Genomic DNA, 19198 nt, shown 5'->3' with positions numbered 1-19198 from the left:
GCCTTATTTTTGTTAGGATAAACAAGCCAAGCTCCTTAAGTCTCCTCTTGGAAGGTAGGTTTTCCATTCCTCTGATCATCCTACTAGCCTTTCTCTGCACCTGTTCCAGTTCGAATTAATCCTTCTGAAACATGGTTGACTAGAATTGCACAATATTCCAGATGAGGCCTCATCAGGGCCTTGTATAATGGTAATAACACTTTCCTATCTCTACTGGAAACACCTCTCCTGATGCATTCTAGGATTCCCTTAGCCTTTTTCCCAGCTGTGTCACACTGGCAGCCAGCTCATAACACTGGTCTACAATTTTTGAGAAGTCGTCTGCTTCAGAGATAAAATGTGCTATTTATTATGTATTTTGATGTGCTGAATTCAAATATGACAATTAAAACAACTGATCGGCTACTGTTTCTAAGATATTTAAGTTTTTACATTTTATGTCTATGTATATTGTGTAGATAGTAGAGTTTTAATCATAAATTGTAAACCTAGGTCTTTTCATGTGTTTATGGTTGCTTTACATGATAATATTTCACCTGTCCTGTTTATGTAACACTTTAAAAATCAGCAAAAGGGTTATATATATAAAATTTATTAGGAAACAAAAGGCAAAAAACTATTCTGTACATAGTTTAGTCCTATTCAGTGTCTACTCGGCCCTTCTTGGCTTGTCTCTTGTATTCATTAAATGGAGCATCTCTTGTCACTGTCCAGCAATAGTCTGCAAGCATTGATGGGCTCCATTTGCCCTGATAGAGTTTCTCCATTGTTGCAATGTCCTGGTGAAATCGCTCGCCGTGCTCGTCGTTCACTGCTCCGCAGTTCGATGGAAAAAAATCTAGATGAGAGTGCAAAAAATGTATCTTTAGTGACATGTTGCAACCAAGGCTTTTGTATGCCTTGAGGAGGTTTTCCACCAACAACTTGTAGTTGTCTGCCTTGTTGTTTCCGAGAAAATTTATTGCCACTAACTGGAAGGCTTTCCATGCCGTCTTTTCCTTGCCACGCAGTGCATGGTCAAATGCATCATCTCGAAGTTCACGAATCTGAGGACCAACAAAGACACCTTCCTTTATCTTAGCTTCACTTAACCTTGGAAATTTTCCACGGAGATACTTGAAAGCTGCTTGTGTTTTGTCAATGGCCTTGACAAAGTTCTTCATCAGACCCAGCTTGATGTGTAAGGGTGGTAACAAAATCTTCCTGGATTCAACAAGTGGTGGATGCTGAACACTTTTCCTCCCAGGCTCCAATGACTGTTGGAGTGGCCAATCTTTCTTGATGTAGTGGGAATCTCTTGCACAACTATCCCATTCGCAGAGAAAACAGCAGTACTTTGTGTATCCAGTCTGCAGACCAAGCAAGAGAGCAACAACCTTCAAATCGCCACAAAGTTGCCACTGATGTTGGTCATAGTTTATGCACCTCAAAAGTTGTTTCATGTTGTCATAGGTTTCCTTCATATGGACTGCATGACCAACTGGAATTGATGGCAAACATTGCCATTATGCAGTAAAACAGCTTTAAGACTCGTCTTCGATGAATCAATGAACAGTCTCCACTCATCTGGATCGTGAACGATGTTGAGGGCTGCCATCACACCATCGATGTTGTTGCAGGCTACAAGATCACCTTCCATGAAGAAGAATGGGACAAGATCCTTTTGATGGTCACGGAACATGGAAACCCTAACATCACCTGCCAGGAGATTCCATTGCTGTAGTCTGGAGCCCAACAGCTCTGCCTTACTCTTGGGTAGTTCCAAATCCCTGACAAGGTCATTCAGTTCACCTTGTGTTATGAGGTGTGGTTCAGAGAAGGAGGATGGGAGAAAATGTGGGTCCTGTGACATTGATGGATCAGGACCAGAAGTTTCATCCTCTTCTCTTCCTCATCTGACTCAAGTGAGAATGATACTGGTGCATCAGGAACCGGCAGTCCTTCTCCGTGGGGTACTGGGCGTATAGCTGATGGAATGTTTGGATAATGCACAGTCCACTTTTTCTTCTTTGACACACCTTTCCCAACTGGAGGCACCATGCAGAAGTAACAATTACTGGTATGATCTGTTGGCTCTCTCCAAATCATTGGCACTGCAAAAGGCAAAGATTTCCTTTTCCTGTTCAACCACTGGCGAAGATTTGTTGCACAAGTGTTGCAGCATATGTGTGGGACCCACTTCTTGTCCTGATCTCCAATTTTGCAGCCAAAATAAAGGTGATAGGCTTTCTTAACCATAGTGGTTATACTGCGCTTTTGTGATGCAAAAGTCACTTCACCACAAACATAGCAGAAGTTATCTGCACTGTTCACACAAGTACGAGGCATCTCTGCTCACTTTGGCTAAACAGAAATGTGTCCCTTTGCAAAATCAAATACTGAGAAATAAGAGAGCACGACATTGTATGATTTCTAGAGCTGATATAGGGCAATTTGTTCAGCAGAGTGATGTAAGCTTCGTTATGATTGCATCATCCATGACTTGTAGGAATAACATGATGCAATTCATATCATGTATGATGCAATACCAGCTTCAGATTGCATCATTCATTGTTTTGCCTAAAAAGCAAGTACTGTCCAAACCCAGTCATAGATTTATTCATAGATCCAGTCAAAGATGTATTTTAGTCATTTCTGGTTTAAATTGAGATCCCTTCCCTTTATAGCTCACTTATCCTCCGCCATTCCCAAGTCAAGGATCGTATATACTGACCCAATAGCATATCTTGAAAACTAGAGCCAATCAACAATTTTAAGCATCATTTTTGTTCTCAGTGACCCAGAATTAGTAAAGTTTGACTACATTTATTTCAGAAGCATTTTGGCTGTAGAGCAGTGTAATCATACTGTGATCAATCAATACATTCAGGTCTCAATTTATTCTGTTGTTCCCAAGTGATACATACCCAGCTTATAGCAAAAATTCGTTAGTCCCTAAGTGCATGACCTTGCACTTTGCACTATTCCACCCTGGACCCCGCATCCCCCTAGGGATGGCCCTACATATCGGCAATACCTCTCGTCTTTGTGTCATCTACAAATTTTATTAGCACACTCCTACATGATTGTCCATCTTACAATTGTCAGAGCTCCGTAACTCAAGAATGGCTGGAAGTTTAAGGCTGTCATTTTTAAAGGTGAACTGTAATGCCTTAAAAAATTTTCTGTGTGTGTGTGTGTGTGTGTGTGTGTGTATATATATATATAAAAATGCTGAAGAGTATAGTGATGCTCATACTGCAAACTTTCCATGCACAATTGCAGGTTCCAGCACATGTCACAGACTAAATTCACATTAAAAGGAACCAGCAGAAATCCCAAACTAGCAAAAAAAAGAGGTATAAGATACAATTATTTGTTATTGGGGCTAAAGATGAACTGAAGACTTTTTAACTTCCAAGAGTTGAGTTCAGGGTTCTATTTCTCTCCTGCAACAGCTGATACCCCCTACACTTAGAGCAGCTCTTCAACTATTTAAGGTATTAAATAAGTTAAATGAAAAAACACAACTCTTTTCTAGGCAGGTGAGTAAAAAACTGATTTTCAGCTAGTGTTTGAAAGTACATTTACTTATTTTTAAGTGTAACCCATGTATTCTCTTTATAGTGGTCATACTAGGTCAGACCACTGGTCGATCTAGCCTAAGGTCCAGTCTTCCAAGAGTGGCCAGATGCTTAAGAGTGAGTTATCCATCCTGTCATCCAGTCCCAGCTTCTCATAGTCAGAGAATTAGACACCCCAGACCATGAGGTTGCGTCCCTGTGCATCTTGGCTAATAGTCACAGATAGATCTATCCTCAATGAGCTTCTCTAATTCTTTTTTTTTAACTCTGTTATGTTTTTGGCCTTCACAATATCTCCTGGCACAGAGTGCCACACGTTGACTGTGTGTTGTGTGAAGAAACACTTCCTTAGGTTTCTTTTAAACCTGCTGCCTATTAATTTCATTGGGTGACCCCTAGGGCTTGTGTTACATGCAAGGGTAACTAACATTTCGTTAATTCACTTTCTCCACACCATTCATGGTTTTATAGACCTCTATCATACGCCCCTTGTCATCTCTTTTCTAAGATGAACAGTTCGCCTTTTTAATCTCTCCTCATATGAAAGCTGTTCCATACCCCTAATCATTTTTGTTGCCCATCTCTGTACTTTTTCCAATTCTAATAACTTTTTTTTTAGATGGGGTGACGAGAACTGCATGCAGTATTCAAGGTGTGGGCATACCATGGATTTATATAGTGGCATTATATTTTCTGTCTTATTATCTATTCCTGTCCTAATGGTTCCTAACACTGTTAGCTGTTTTGACTGACATTGGACAAGTGTTTTCAAACAACTCTCCACAATGTCAACATCTCTTTCTTGAGCGGTAACCACTAATTTGCATTACTTCACACTAAGTGTAGGATCCTAAGTGTCTCATTTAAAGCATTTCAGTGCACCTTTAAATAACATTGGAATCTCAACTAAGAGTTCTCTTCACACGGTAGGCCAAACCCACTTTTCTTGATAATGAAAAAAATTTTATTCTGAAAAGAAAATGCCTTTTTAATAAGTTCACACTGACCCAGAAAGAAAAAAAGTTAGCGCTTTGGATGATACAGGTTCCAACATGCTGCAGTCAGTGTTTCACAGCCTTTAAATGTAGAAAGTTATTATTTATGTTCCATTTAAGCACTGAATTATTTCAATGGAAACAAGTCATCTACATTGTCTAGGCTAGAGGTGTTTACAGAACTTTACTTTGCAGCAGCCAGACCTGTTCAGCTGCAAGACTGAATGGGCCCTGAAAAACTGATTGCTATATACACAGGCCCAGATGGCATGCATGTACCAGAAGCATGAACTGTAATCAGAGTCCAGCAGCCATATGACCAAAAGTCTTTTGAAGTGGGAACACTGTAAAAGTGAAAAAGATCTTTGATATCGTTGGCTTCAACTACATTGGAACAACAACAAAAAAATAGTATGCCCATTAGAAAAACCAATATCAGCATAAAGAAAGTGTTTCTGGATGCAAAAGCCAACATATGTTTTAAAACAAACTGATATAGACATTCAGAAGAAAATAAAACATTTGAGCTATACAAACATTATAAATGATCAACAGCTTAGTTCATTAACAGATTAGTTTGATGGAAAATAAACTGCCCATTGCCGACATGGGGTACACAAGCATTTCTTGAGATTCGAAGGAATAATTTCTTTGGTAATATCTGTACATTATTTCATTACAAATATGATGCTTATACCTCAATATTAAGTCTAGCAAATCTGTACTGCAGAGATGCTGGAGTTCTTAACAAAACAAGCCCTTTTTTATCGGTTGGTTGACTGGATAACATATGTAGTAATCCTGTCAAATTAACAAATCCCAGTGCTTCTCCACAGCCAGCAGCTAATGAAAAATCCCCTTGAGTGACAAACCCTAAAAGAATTCTAGAGCAATGTGAAGTAACATCTGGTAGAGGGTCAGGCCATAAGCCAAGTATTAGTTCTTTAGGCTCCTCAACTGCCTTTGCCTCCAGGGCATCAGAAGCACCACTTTCTAGAGCGTTCCCATTGTTCTTTTTCTTTTTTCTCTCTTTTAGTTTCAGTATCTTGTGTTTGAATATGTCGCTGTGTTTGGGCTCTTGAGGACCACAGAAGAGCTGGTCTTTGTTAAGCTGTAGAAAATCCTCCTGTGTTGGAATGCATATCATGGCATGTAATTCAGGGCTACCCTTTCTTAGCAGGGACAAGCTGACCCACACCAGCACCCTTGGGTAGCACTTAAAGATCGATAAGAGGGCATCTTCAGTCATTTCCTTCTGTCCAAGTTTTGAAGCAGGGCGTACTCTCTGACCTTTTCCACAGGTAGGCCGGCACCTCGCTGATAACTGCTTTAATAGTTTTCTGTTCCTGTTTGAAGTTTAAAAGATGCATTAGGGATGCTCAACAAAGTACAATAAAAATTCAGAAGTGTCATTGTAAATTAATGATTAAAAAAAAAAAACACACACACACCTTGGACAGCCTTTGTAAAGCTCTCAAAATTAAAAAAAAAAACCCACAACAAACACAAACATAACTATAGAACTGTTCACTGAAAAGGGCACAATCCACTTAAAAATCAGTTACATTATCAGCGCTTTTGGCTTCAAATTTGTTTGAAGCCAGATTTGCTTTTCTTCAGTTTTATCATTATTTTCATATGCTGCGATACAAAATGAGACACCCCCACCCAGGCACTTCTCTTCATGTGCGCTAGCATGGCTTTATCTTGCTTAATCAGTGTTCTACAAGTCATGCGAGACCTCCATTCACTCTATAGAAACATGAGTAGTGAGAGGAACTGTCCATATCCATGCATTAGAGATGGGAATACAAGTAAATGCATCAAGAGTTTTTAAACTGGAGCTTTTAAAATTAAATTAAAATTTAAATCCTTTTTAGATAGGAGCTTTGTAGGTGCATGTTTCCTTTTCTTTTTAATCATTTATACATTTATTAAAATATGCCACTTTCGCCCTACCAATGGCTCTCTGAGCCCTCCAAATATCCTTCCCACTGGAGGCAGGCAATATAGGGCCACTCCAAAGCAAGTATCAACCCAAACTGCTTACTAAAAGAGGCTCCCCACTGCAGTCAGTCACTCTCCATTGAGGAAGGGTAGGAAAATGGCTTACTTCCTATCACAGCAGGTTCTTCCACCCCTTCCTCCCCCCCGAGGGCTTTTTATCTCATCCGCCCACCTGGGTAGAGATCCACCAGGTCAGAATTCACTTCCCATCCCCTCCGGGAGCCGGGGGACACAATTAGACTCATGGCTTGCCAGTAAGTCATCCCCTCTTAACAAGCATGCAGGACAGTACTTACTGGTAAGTCACTCCTACATACCTGAGAACAAAGAAGCCACTACTTGTTGCAGCTCCATCTTCTTTGCATAAATTTTGAATCTTTGCCATTTCTTCCATGATGTCACCCTGAGAATCCTCTATAGTCAGTCCAGGTTTGGGCTCACAGGGAACCTGTCTTTCAGTTGCACCGCTCTTACTGTCTGCAGATGAAGTAACCACAGATTCTTCCTGAGCTTTGTTTCTTACTTCCCAGTCCCTGGTTAGTTGCCCCCATGGGCAGAGGAAAGGTGCCAGGGTGCCAAGTTTGACATAGTTTGCCCTTTTTGCAGGTGGGCGTCTAAAAGAAAGAAGGAAACAGAAAAAATGTCCCATAACTTGGAAGCAATGAAACAAATGTTCATTACAGTGCACCTCAAGAATAAAGAAAAATTATGATGCCGAAATACTGGATAAAGGAAACTAATCTATTCAGCAACTTGCAAATCATTAGAAAAAATTAAGTGACAGGGCCCAGTTTACCAAATAACTAATAACCGAGCATCTTTTTTCCTTGTATTTTAACTTAAAAAAAAAAAAAAAAAAAAAAAAAAAGACGGGGAGTTAACTCTTTAATCTTGTTAAGCAGGAATTCTGAATCTCTGGAAGTTTGAGTTCCATACAAAAGTGCCATGTATCTGTACTTCTGGAGTGCAAGGGTTCTGCATTACAAGAGGTCTACTTTGTTGGCACCAGGGTGGATAAAAATCAATGATTTAAAAATAAATAAATAAATCGATCGTATTTTTTGGATAAAATGCTTTTTGAGGAAAAAACCTATCAAAAGATCGTTTTAATTAAGATATCTTTGAGCTATAATGTATCTCATCATGGAATAGGGATTATAAATTCTAATCATGAGACAAATGAGACAAATTCATGTAATGTTTAAGAAAAGTGGGTAAATGAGTTCCAATAGTTTAGGGACCCAATCTTATGGGGTTCCAGCGGCTTCTGTATAGACTTAGGTTAATCTTTCTATCTACTCAATGGGACTCAATGCTCAGTCTAGAAGATACCATCAGAGATGCTTAGTTTTTCAGTTCTCAAACTCTGGATTTGTGTCTCCAGAGATAATATGCTTGTTAACAGCAAAAATGTTTTAGATAAATAAATATATAGAGGTGAGAAATAACAGACCTCAACCCTACTGTCCCTCTGCAAATTTGTGTACACAAAGTCAATCCCTTACTTCTCTCTAAAAGTGCAAAGTTTCAAAAAGTTTAATGAACAGAAGATTGTTGGGGGTGGAATAGATCTGGACAAGGAGAAGTCGTCTGGAGATGAATGTGGGAAGGGAGGGACAGGCAGTAGAAACAAAAGTGAAACTGTTTGTGCAGCATATTCCAGAAGTCTTGAGGTCTTTCTGAGTGTAGCCTTCTTTGATTTGAGATCTACCATACCATTCTCTCACTAGAAGGGAAAACCTATAATGGCAGCAGGCTGTAAAAGAGACCCAGTTTGGGAATATTTTAATGAAGTTCCTCTACCTGTGGGTAAGACAGGCATGCATGCAAAATGCAAACAGTGCAACAAAGAAATACAAGGCCTGGTTGCCTGAATGAAACATCATGAGAAGTGTTCCTTCTCAGGAGGAAGCTGCATTGAAGATGATGAAAGGAACATGTCTGAACATGCAGGATCTTCAGGTTGGTAAACTTTTTTATTTCATACTTCTTTCTTAAGGACTGCTGGTCGTCCTGTTGGACTATTCCTGAATTCTCATGTTTGAGCAAAAAAAAAATAGAGTTGTTACTCTATGGTTACTATCATTTTAGATGCAGTTGTGATAAAAAAATTAAATAGCTGAAATAGGCAGATCTTCCTTTTACAATTTGACCTTTAAAGTAGTACTGAGTGTCAGTGAATGCAATGAGTAATACTAAATGAGTAGTATGGTAATAAGAAGTCAATGCAGTTATTTATTTTGTTTAGGAGACTCCATCCTCAACATACAGGATTCTGAAGACTATCCACCTTCAAGATCACCATCATTTTCTATAGTTTCAGAGTTATCTGCCAATGATAGTGTTTCAGTCACATCATGTATGTCACATAGCCACAGTATATAGCCACCAGTAGCAAAAAGAAAAAGAAAAAATCTCCATTATCCAGAAACAACCACAGGTAAGTTTGTGATAAAAAACAGATTACAAAAAGAGGTAATTGATGAAAAAATGCCCGGTTTGTTTATGCAACAAACTCTCCTTTCCCTACGATTGAAAACCCATACTTAATTAACATGGTTCAGTCATTAAGACCAGGATACAGTCCACCCAGCAGAGCTGATGTCGCAGGCAAATTGCTGGATAAAGTGTATGAAAGAAATTGAGCAGTGTGCAAAAGAACTAGAGGGTGAAATTGTTAACCTGAGTCTTGATGGGTTGAGCAATGTCCACAATGATCCTGTTGTATGTGCTTGTGTGACAACAGAAGGGAATGTCTTTCTCATAGAAACAATTGATATATCAGGAAATGCACACACAGCAGAATACTTACAAGAAGTAGCAATAAAAACTATAACAAACTGTGAAAAAAAATTCAAATGTCTAGTATGCAGCTTGGTCACAGACAATGCTGCAAATGTATCCAAGATGAGAAGAAATTTAGACGAGAGTCCCAAGCTAATAACACAGTTGCAGTTCTCATTTGATGCACTTCCTAGCCAAAGACTTCAGTGTTCCAGAAATAAAGGCTAATGTTGAAATTGCAAAATACTTCCGTAAAAACCACTTTGCAGCAGCTGCTCTGAAAAAAGTGGGAGGAACCAAGCTAAATCTCCCACAAGACAAGCAATGGAACTCAGAAGTGGGCTGTTTTGAGCACTATATCAAGAACTGGCCTAATCTGATGACAGTTTATCAACAAAATCGTGAAAAAAATAGATGGCACTGTCACAGCCAAAGTTCTCAACATTGGGCTTAAGAGAAATGTTGAACACATGCTGAGTACCCTGAAGCCTATTTCTGTAGCCTTGAACAAAATGCAGGGAAATAGCTGTTTTATTGCTGACACTGTTGAATTTGGAAGGCACTGAGTGAGATCTTAAAAAGAGAAATATGCAGTGACAGAGTTAAATTACAAGCATTAAAAAAAACAAACGGGACAAGCACTCTCTCCAGTTCATTTTCTTGCAAATATTCTCATAACTCGGTACCAGGGGCAAACCTTAACTGCTGAAGAAGAGGAATTAGCTATGACATGACATGGTCTATGACATGGACATTCAGCAATCATCCCTCCATAATGCCAACCATAATAAACTTCAGAGCTAAGGGTGAACCATTCAAGAAATATATGTTTGCTGATGCTGTTTCAAAGAAAGTCACACCAATGAACTGGGGGGAAGTCACTTAAGCACATGGATTCAGAGACTGTTGAAGTGACAATTTCACTTTTAACAGCAGTAGCTTCTTCTGCCAGTGTAGAAAGAATATTTTCTTCCTTTGGACTAATTCATTCCAAATTGAGAAATCATTTGGGACCTGAAAAAGCAGGAAAGCTTGTTTTTCTTTTCCAGATTATGAACAAACAGGAAAATGAAGGTGAAGACGACTGAGTTAGCTGCAGAAGCCAATATTTTAAGTTTCTCATGTTGACCTGGCTGACATAAGTCTATTTAATTGATGGGTTTTTTTTAAAAAAATGGAATGTTTAACTAAATTCAAAAATTCATGTGCTTGTTTTGTTAAAATATTATATGTTTGCTGTTAAAGAAAAAAAATCCAGAATACAGTAGTTGTTTTACTTAAATAAAACAATTTAAATGCCTATCTGGTGATGTTCTCCTCCTAATACAGCATGGCAAGAAAATCCTCCAAATATTAATGATTAACCTGTTGAATTGGAGATATTTATGAAGTCATTGGGAGGTGAACTATCTGCTTCAGTTATCTTTGGTAAATGAAATACCCAAACAATCATTCATTCTCTGATAGAGCTGTAAACCTAATCTGAAAAGTTTTCAAAATGAATCTCAGTTTAAAAATGTATAATGTGTACCTTCTAAAAATGAAACCTACATCCATCTCTGAGCAGTGAAGACTATGTATTAAGGTTATAACAACCAAGAAGAATGCACTTTTATGTAGAAATCCATGATTAAATCAAGTCTTCCTACCTAGTGATTTAAATCAATTTGATTTAAATCAAATCCACCCTGGTTGGCGCTGTTGTGCCTGATATTACTCAGTCTTTTCCCTAGCCTCTCATCCCCGGCAGCAGGCAAAACATCTGACAATTATTTGCCCAGAAAGAACTTCTGCTTGCCCCACATACTGAAGCAAAGAATTAGAATATAAGCATTCATTTACTTGGGAAAATAAATATACTCAAGTGCTTTAATGGGCTTAATTGTTGTGCTCTCTATAGATCTTTGCACCCTATTTAATAGATGATACCAAAATGTCTTGTCACCAATTTTATCCTTCTCCATTTGGCGGACACTGGTTTTCCCCTACAAGTTGCTAATGGAACTTGAAATGTATGGCTTTATTTACTTTGATGTATTATGCACAATTATATTACAGCTTTTTTCTGAACAGAACTCTGGGAATAGGGTTTTAGTTAATTTATGCACCCTATTCAGGGGAGAGCACTTAGTCTACATAACATGGATTTTTGTTTCTTATTATAGTGGGGATTTAAAACACTAATAAAACTCTACCACAAATCACAAGTCTAGAAACTGAACTGAGCAACAGATAATTTTAAGGCATATCAAAGTTTCGATTAAAGTGGCAATCAATCTTGGAGAAATTAACTTCACCTCTTGAATTTTTCAAGAAGAACGTTTTCTAGTTCTTTGGCAAACTGGATTCCAGCAGGACAGTCTGGGAAGTCATTTGGAATGTGAGGTGTTCTTTTATATTCGGAATGTTTCAAACCCTCTTGCAAGCCGCCTACTCGTGCACCTCGATATATCTGTAAGGTAATAACATTAGTATTTTTCTAATGTTCCTAACTGAAGTATCTTGGAGAACCCCTTAGGCGACACTGTCAGAGTACTGAGCTTCTATCACCTTAGTTTTGAAGATGTGATTAAAGTATGGCTATCACATTCTAAAGATTCATTTGAATGAAATGCTAGTTATGCTTTATTAGTTTAATTCTCAAAAGCCATCAACAAATCTAGAGAATGATTTCGAAAATTTTTAGTACAAGTATTGGCACGAGTGTTATAATATCTCTGCAAAGCTGTTATTCAATTACCTTTTATTATACAACAGATCACCACAATTGTTCCGTCCATAAGCACAGAACTATATAGCGAACTGCAGACAAGCATAATAAACCATCCTCTTTAAATTATAAGAGCAGAATGTTCCAAACAGCAAGGTAAGAGCATTCAGCATAATTTAAACTTTGCTCTCCTGTTTCAGGTCCCATGAAATCCGAGATTGCCAACCTGTGTTCAGCAAGACCCCTCAGCAGGCAGCATGCTGGTGAGGTCGACCTAGGGCTAGTCTATATGGATGGCAGTAAGTGCCAAATAAGAACCTTTGCAAACTCTCAGAATACACCTTTTTCCTTAAAATTTTGTATTTATTTTATCTTTTAAAGAAATATACCCTTAGAAACATGAAAGCTGAAAAACTATAAAGCAGCACTGGCCTGCTCACTCTGCCCCCATATAAAGCTTCATTTCATGCTCTGTCAAATGTCCATTATTGGTGCAATAACTGAAGTGGACACAATGGTAGGTTGTTTTAAATATTTTTAAACACACACCAAGTCACTTTCATGACAATATTCATCTGCTCTCTTTAAACTGAAATTTTGACCCAGTAGTTGTAAGTGGGTTGCACAAGGACAAGTTTTCCCCAATATGTATGTATCAGAGTAAATGAATTTATACCCTGTCATATTTGCCTGCAATTTGTAATGAAAGCCACTTACGAAAGGAATCCAGAAAGCCATGCCCCAGCCCTTTGGGAGATAGATATCCCAGCCACTTCCCCATCCTGGTCGATCTTCACCAGCCACTTTCCCTGGCTGCTGAACCAAGAGTATAGGAATCTTGGATTCACAAGGACCCAAGTCAAGCTGTGAGCCAGGTACCAATAGTTCACCTCTCATATGGTTTAAATCCTGAGATGGGATAAAAGCAGATGGAAAAATGCTCAATAATTGAATAGTTATTTTTCTTTTTTCTACAACTTATTACAGTTACACACACACACACACACACACACACACACACACACACACAATGATTTCCTTATAATAGGCAGGGAAAGTAGGTAATCTGAATTCTGCACAGGTTATTCATGCTATTGTATTGCAGAGCAGGTACCGAAGCCGAAGGTAACAAAGTAGAAATGCCGACTTCTGAAGAAGCCCCATTAGTAAACAAGTTGTGAAAATCTGACTACCAGAGCTTGTATGAGGGAGAGAAATACTGTACCATAATTTAATATTTAAGGGCTTTTCCCATGAGTGTTTAAATTTTTGCTGTGTAACAGACTAGCTGTTTTCAGACAATTTCTCACTCACTACACTGAGCAACAGCTGAGTTGTATCATTTTTAGGATTCAATAGCTACAAGAAAAAGGAATCTTTGGTTCCGAGCATTGCTTTATAACCAATTTCACAACCAGTGGCATAAACGTAAATCAAAATGGCACCCAAGAATTCTCAATCATCTCTTGCTAGAACCCCTTGTTTCCAAAGGTCAAGGAACGAAAGGTATACTTAAGCCATTTTCAAAAACATGTAAGGCTACAATCTGTTGACATTTCCTTTCTGCTTTAATAGCTCTACAGAGTAGTTAGCACTCGAGTTCATGGCAGCATGCAGAAGGTCACCAGGTTCATAATGGTTATTCTGTTTTGCCTATATGCAGTTATTTCTCTTTGGCTACACAGGTCATGCTTTAGAAGAGCTTTGATTATTTACACAAAGGTAGTCATCTGAAGGAATATGATGCCAATTCACACAGAAATTAGTCACAAATATTTTTACATTTCAAAAAGGAGGAGGAGTCCAGAAGTTGCAGCCCAGAGCGAGTGGGAGCTAATGTGACTTTAAGCCACCTTTTTGCCCTCCAGATCCTGGGCTGTTCTACAGCCCCTGGAGTGACAGCCTAAATTATGGCAGTTTATCCCCAGCTGTCTGCAGATTACAGCACTGCCCAGAATCTCCACAGCACTGGTGCTATCAATATCACCGAAGCGTGTTCTCTCCGTATTTTGAGGAATACCTTGTGAATGAGCAAAATGGGTGGAAATGTGTAAAGGAGATGGTCAACCCTGCTTCAGGCATGACCCTCCAGTCTCCAGAACGCCCCTACACCAGGGTGAGAGAGGCAAAGCCTTGGAAGGCAGCCTTAGAGCGATCTTGCTTAGTTCCTGCACCCTGGGAATCCTCACCCAACCAGATCGGAGGCTTTGAGAGCCTCTGACCCTTTTACCTGGTGTAAAGGCACCAGAACAAGAGTAAGATATTGAATTATTTTATCCTAATCACAAGCCAGCAAAACTATATTTCAAAGCATAAATTAAGTAATGAAAATGCATTACTGTAATGGTTGTGCAAGAAAATTGCATACAATGACTCCAGGGAACTGGAGAACAGACTCTTCATCTCAGTAACATAACACTCTTATATACGGATTATAGGGGAGGGCAGTAAGATGTTAACCCACAGTTTCTTTAGAGTAATCCATGCTGTTAGTTACCTGCTCTGGGATTTTATTTTCAGTAACGTTCTTACAGATAGTCTGGTCCCAGATAAAGCTGTGAGCACATTCCACAGGCACACCTTCCAGAAGCAGCTGCCTAACTTTCTCATTATCTGTAAGAGAGAGAACCTTCATACAAAACCTACATTTCTCAGCTTAAGCTACATAAAGGGAATAGACAATTAATATGAGCAAAATAAGTGGACAGACTATAGCTATGGAAATGGACATATTAAAGCCTTTGATTTTTCATATTAAGGCTTCCAAAAGAACTCAGGTACCTTTTACTTTGTGCCAACAGCATCCACATGGGGCAGTTACAGTGCAGCACTTTGGTGTGTGCATTTCACAGTCCCGCAGTCTGAACTGTGGGGCCACGTAGACAAGTCCTAAGGCTCCTTTAATTCTGAATGCATCCACACAGAGGTTTAATGCGGTTTAACTAATCCGCTTTACATTCACACCTTTAGTTAATTCGAATGAACTTTCATCCCTTTGTAAACAAACCCTTAAGTATTTTAGCTATATTATCGATTTAAAAATCTGTTTATAGTTTGTCTGAAAAAACATTTTAGAGGATTGAACAAGCGGTCTCATCAAAAGCAGTTTCATAGCATGAATTAGTAAGCATATGTTGCTAAATCTGGCAAAATCAATCCTACAGATCTGTAGTATATAACCTGTAGCTCTTTATAATTGGTTTGTGGAATCATCCATTAAGTGAAAAAGGCTGAAATTTACTGGGTTTGGGAAGTCGGCAGAAGCAATGTTACCATGAAGCCTACAAGCTGCTACACATCCCATGTCAACAAACTTGTATGTCAACTGGGGATGATCTTGATAATATTTTAATAACGCATTTTAAAGTTATCAGTACCAAATCTACCACCACCTGGCCACTTACTTTGTTGTTCCCATGCACCCCTCAGTCTCTCTTTTTAGAGCTCGTAGGGGCAGGGACCTTGCCTTTCCCAGGTTTGTAGTTTCTAGATAGTTGTGGGTGCCACCAGAAACAAACATAATATTTTTAGCTCTGCCATGGACTTACTGTGACACCTTGGGCAACTCACTCAACTTTTTTTATGTTTCAGTTACTCCCATCTGCAAAATGGGGATAACTATGTTTGTGCACGTTTCTAAATCACCAGAGGAAAAGCAATGTACAAGTACTATTATTAAATAAATACATTGCAATCTGTGCACCAGTATTATCCTACCAAAACAAGATGGTCTCAATACAGTGAGGCTATCAATTGTTCTCTGACAAACAAAGCAGACCACTGCTCTAGGTTTTCTATCTATGGCACCACATCTTAAGATGAAGATCAGTTAAAGGAGCATTCAACATGAACCTTTTTAAATTGCTTAGTTTACAAAATTCTGATAGAATACACTCAATTTTTGAAGAAATCCTTCAAATGTTAATGATTTCCTGCTATTCATATTTATAAGTGTCTTTTCAGTAAAGGAGAAACTGACTATTTAGAGGAAAACTGTAGCACAGCCTATATACAAAATGCTGTCAAGTAAAGGTTTTTTAATTGCGTGCATTTTTCAGCTATAGTCATTTTAAGATGCTACTTGTAACCACAGGAGTTAAAAAATTCTCAGACAAATGTGATTCCCCACCCCAAACTTGACAGTGTCCCTTGAATACCTACAGAGCTATCAAGAGGATACCTCCAAAGCACTCCTGAAGTTAGGTTTTCATATAATCACAGAAGGCAGACACAAAAAATAATGATTAGATCTTCCAGAAGTTAGGATGCCTTAAACTTGAGAGCATAAATCTAGAGGATTCTGTTCTAGATGTAAAAAGCGAATATCCACAGGGATTTGAGAAAATAATTTTAGTAACAGATACATTTATTTCTTTCATCTGGTGATGATGCTGAAATAGGAACAGTATTCAACTATGATCACATAAGAATGACAAAGATAAGCAGCTAAATACAAGATTGAATAGATAGTTTAGCACAGTGGTTCTCAACCAGGGGTCCAGGGCTCCCTGCGGAGCCACAAGTAGGTTTCAGGGGGTCCGCCAAGCAGGACGAGTGTTAGACTCACTGGGGCCCAGGACAGAAAGCCTAAGCCCTGCCATGCAGGGCTGAATCCCGGGGCCCTGAGCCCCACTGCCCGGGGCTGAAGCAGAAGCTTGAGCAACTTAGCGTTGCGTGGGCTACTGTGGCATGGAGCCCCAGGCAATTGCCCTGCTTGCTACCCCTTAACGCCAGCCCTGGCTTTTATATGCAGAAGACAGTTGTTGTGGCACAGGTGGGCCGTGGAGTTTTTATAGCATGTTGGGGGCGCCTCAGGAAAAAAAAAAAAAAAAGGTTGAGAACCCCTGGTTTAGCATAAGTAATTAGTGCACATTCTAAGGAACCATTCAAGTGAAATGGCCCATTAACACCCCTGTGGTAAGAGGACAAAAAGGGGGTTTAGTGAGTTACACTGTTGTAATAAGCCATAAATCTCGTCTCTCTCACCAACAGAAGTTGGTCCAATAAAAGATATTACTTCACCCATCTTGTCTCTCCAATATCCTGGAACTATATATGCTATAACAGCATACAAGAATAAGCAGACTGTCTCCCTCCATATCCAGTCTCTCTATAATCTGCTTCTCTCTATATTATCCAAATGTGTCCTAGTTAACCCCTTTGCTTCATTACTGTAACTTTCTCTTCTTTGGCCTCTCCTCTTTAATTGCTCAGTTAAAGGCATGAGCGCTCAAGCAGTTACATCCATGCCCCATCCTTGAAACTCTTCACAACTTTCTATATTCTACAAGAAGTTAAAGTTTCTCATGTCATTTTCAGGGAGCTATCACTACTGCTGCCTATGTCTGTAGTGTTAATTCCCTCTACTCCTGCCCTACATGCCTTCCAATCTTCTCCTCACTGACCCATACCGCTTTCTGCTCCTGGCTTTGTGCAGACTCTCTCATTGTTCCCTATGTCTGGAAGAATCCTATTTGTCTGCCAAATATCCCAAACCTAAATCTCCTCAGCAATGGCCTCTTTATAACCACCCTCTCCTGAAGGGCTCTCCCTTGCGGTTTTGTCTAGAGTCTGTAAGGTCACAAAGGAAGGGATCATGTCCTAAACTATGTTCTTGTAAAGCACTGTGCACATTCAATTCAATGGCACTTGGGCCCCTAATTCCCATTTGGCCCTTTGGAAAAATCCCATCTTAAGTCTTCAGCAGAGTGCGCAACACTATACAAGAGCAGAAGACACTGTCCCTGTCCCCGAAAGTCAGTAGACAAACCCTAAATGTATAGGGAGATATAGGAAAAAAATAATTTCCTTCAATATAATTAGCATTTTTACAGGTATGTGAGTGTATTCAATTTAGTTTTATAACAAAGTTGTGGTGCTAGCCAAAGTCAGTCAAGCAAAGGAGACAAGTGAAGGGGGAAAAGATTGGACATTTTACTAGGGGCCAACAGTTCAAAAGCTAGGTCCTTTTGATAAAAATCTATGTGCAGAATACAACACATTTCAGTCAAATCAAAACCTTTAGAATGGGCTCAAGTTACTGTACTTCACAAGAAGCCAAGTTTCAAGAACAATCTGGTCAGCAGTTGTGTTTCTTGGGCAAGCACAGATGGTAAGCCAGGAGACTTAGGGTTGGCCAGGAGAAAGGTACTACGTTCTGTGGCTCTCTTCAATATCTACTACAGGGCAACAACTGCTGCTGGAAAAAAACAGAATTTTAAAAGGAAACATGGAATCCATTTAATAAAGGTAGAGGATAGCACTCACTCAACAAGCCTAGACTTCCCTGGAGTCCATCCCTTTGGGGATCACTCCCTGGGTCCTCTCCTTTTATTGGAATGATGGTAGAAGTCACCTCTACAGGAAGGAAAGTATCTAAACACAGGTAGTTTTGAAAGGATCAAGTTATTCTCAATGTGTTCACACATCACCTACAGGGAAGAACTAGTCAAGAGCTATTCAAAACACACTTTGTTGACAAATAAATGGACAGACATGCACCATACCCACTTCATAACACAACACACTAATCCACAAATAAAGACTAAGACAAGAAACACTACTTATTTACACTATTTACCTTGGAGAGACTGCAGAGTCTTTATGAATTCAAAGACTTGCTAAAAATGTGAATAAGATCTTAATACAAAGTTGGAGGATGAAAGACTAAAACAAACATGACTTCTGTTACGATATCATTTCAAACACTTACAAATATCTCCTTCATTGGGGCTGGAGTTTCCAAGAGAAGTCAAAACGCATGTGACAAGTAAAGCAAGTGTTTCCTTACTGTTAAGGTGACACCAAGTGCCATTAATCAGCACAAATCCATATGACCACAATAGTCCCTAAACAAGGAAGGGTTTGTCAAATTCCAAAAGTTAAAATATCTGGCTACTAATATAAAGATCAGGACTTAGGCCTGGTCTACACTAGGAGATTATGTCGAATTTAGCAGCGTTAAATCGAATTAACCCTGCACCCGTCCACACAACGAAGCTATTTAGTTCGACATAGAGGTCTCTTTAAATCGATTTCTGTACTCTTCCCCGACGAGGGGAGTAGCGCTAAATTCGACATGGCCATGTCGAATTTGGGTAGGTGTGGATGGAATTAGACGCTAATAGCTCTGGGAGCTA

At 39.2% G+C, this 19198-nt stretch overlaps 1 protein-coding gene across 1 annotated transcript in view; it reads right to left on the bottom strand.

Moving 5' to 3' along the window:
- Window positions 1–4242: 4242 nt before the first annotated feature.
- Window positions 4243–19198, bottom strand: part of POP1 (POP1 homolog, ribonuclease P/MRP subunit) — a 48229-nt gene continuing 33273 nt past the window's right edge. Inside the window, exons 12-16 of the mRNA XM_026663346.1 lie at window positions 14557–14672; window positions 12777–12968; window positions 11647–11801; window positions 6883–7179; window positions 4243–5904 (exon numbers count right to left, since the gene is read on the bottom strand). Coding sequence (XP_026519131.1) covers window positions 5250–5904; window positions 6883–7179; window positions 11647–11801; window positions 12777–12968; window positions 14557–14672 — 1415 coding nt within the window. The 3' untranslated portion in view covers window positions 4243–5249. The remainder of the gene's footprint in view (window positions 5905–6882; window positions 7180–11646; window positions 11802–12776; window positions 12969–14556; window positions 14673–19198) is intronic.

The sequence above is a fragment of the Terrapene carolina genome, unplaced genomic scaffold, assembly GCF_002925995.2.
Source record: "Terrapene carolina triunguis isolate 2854851 unplaced genomic scaffold, T_m_triunguis-2.0 Scaffold58, whole genome shotgun sequence".
NCBI classification, from domain to species: domain Eukaryota; kingdom Metazoa; phylum Chordata; order Testudines; family Emydidae; genus Terrapene; species Terrapene triunguis.
Note: the sequence above shows the minus strand (reverse complement) of the source record. Positions and strands in the feature narration are given on the sequence as shown.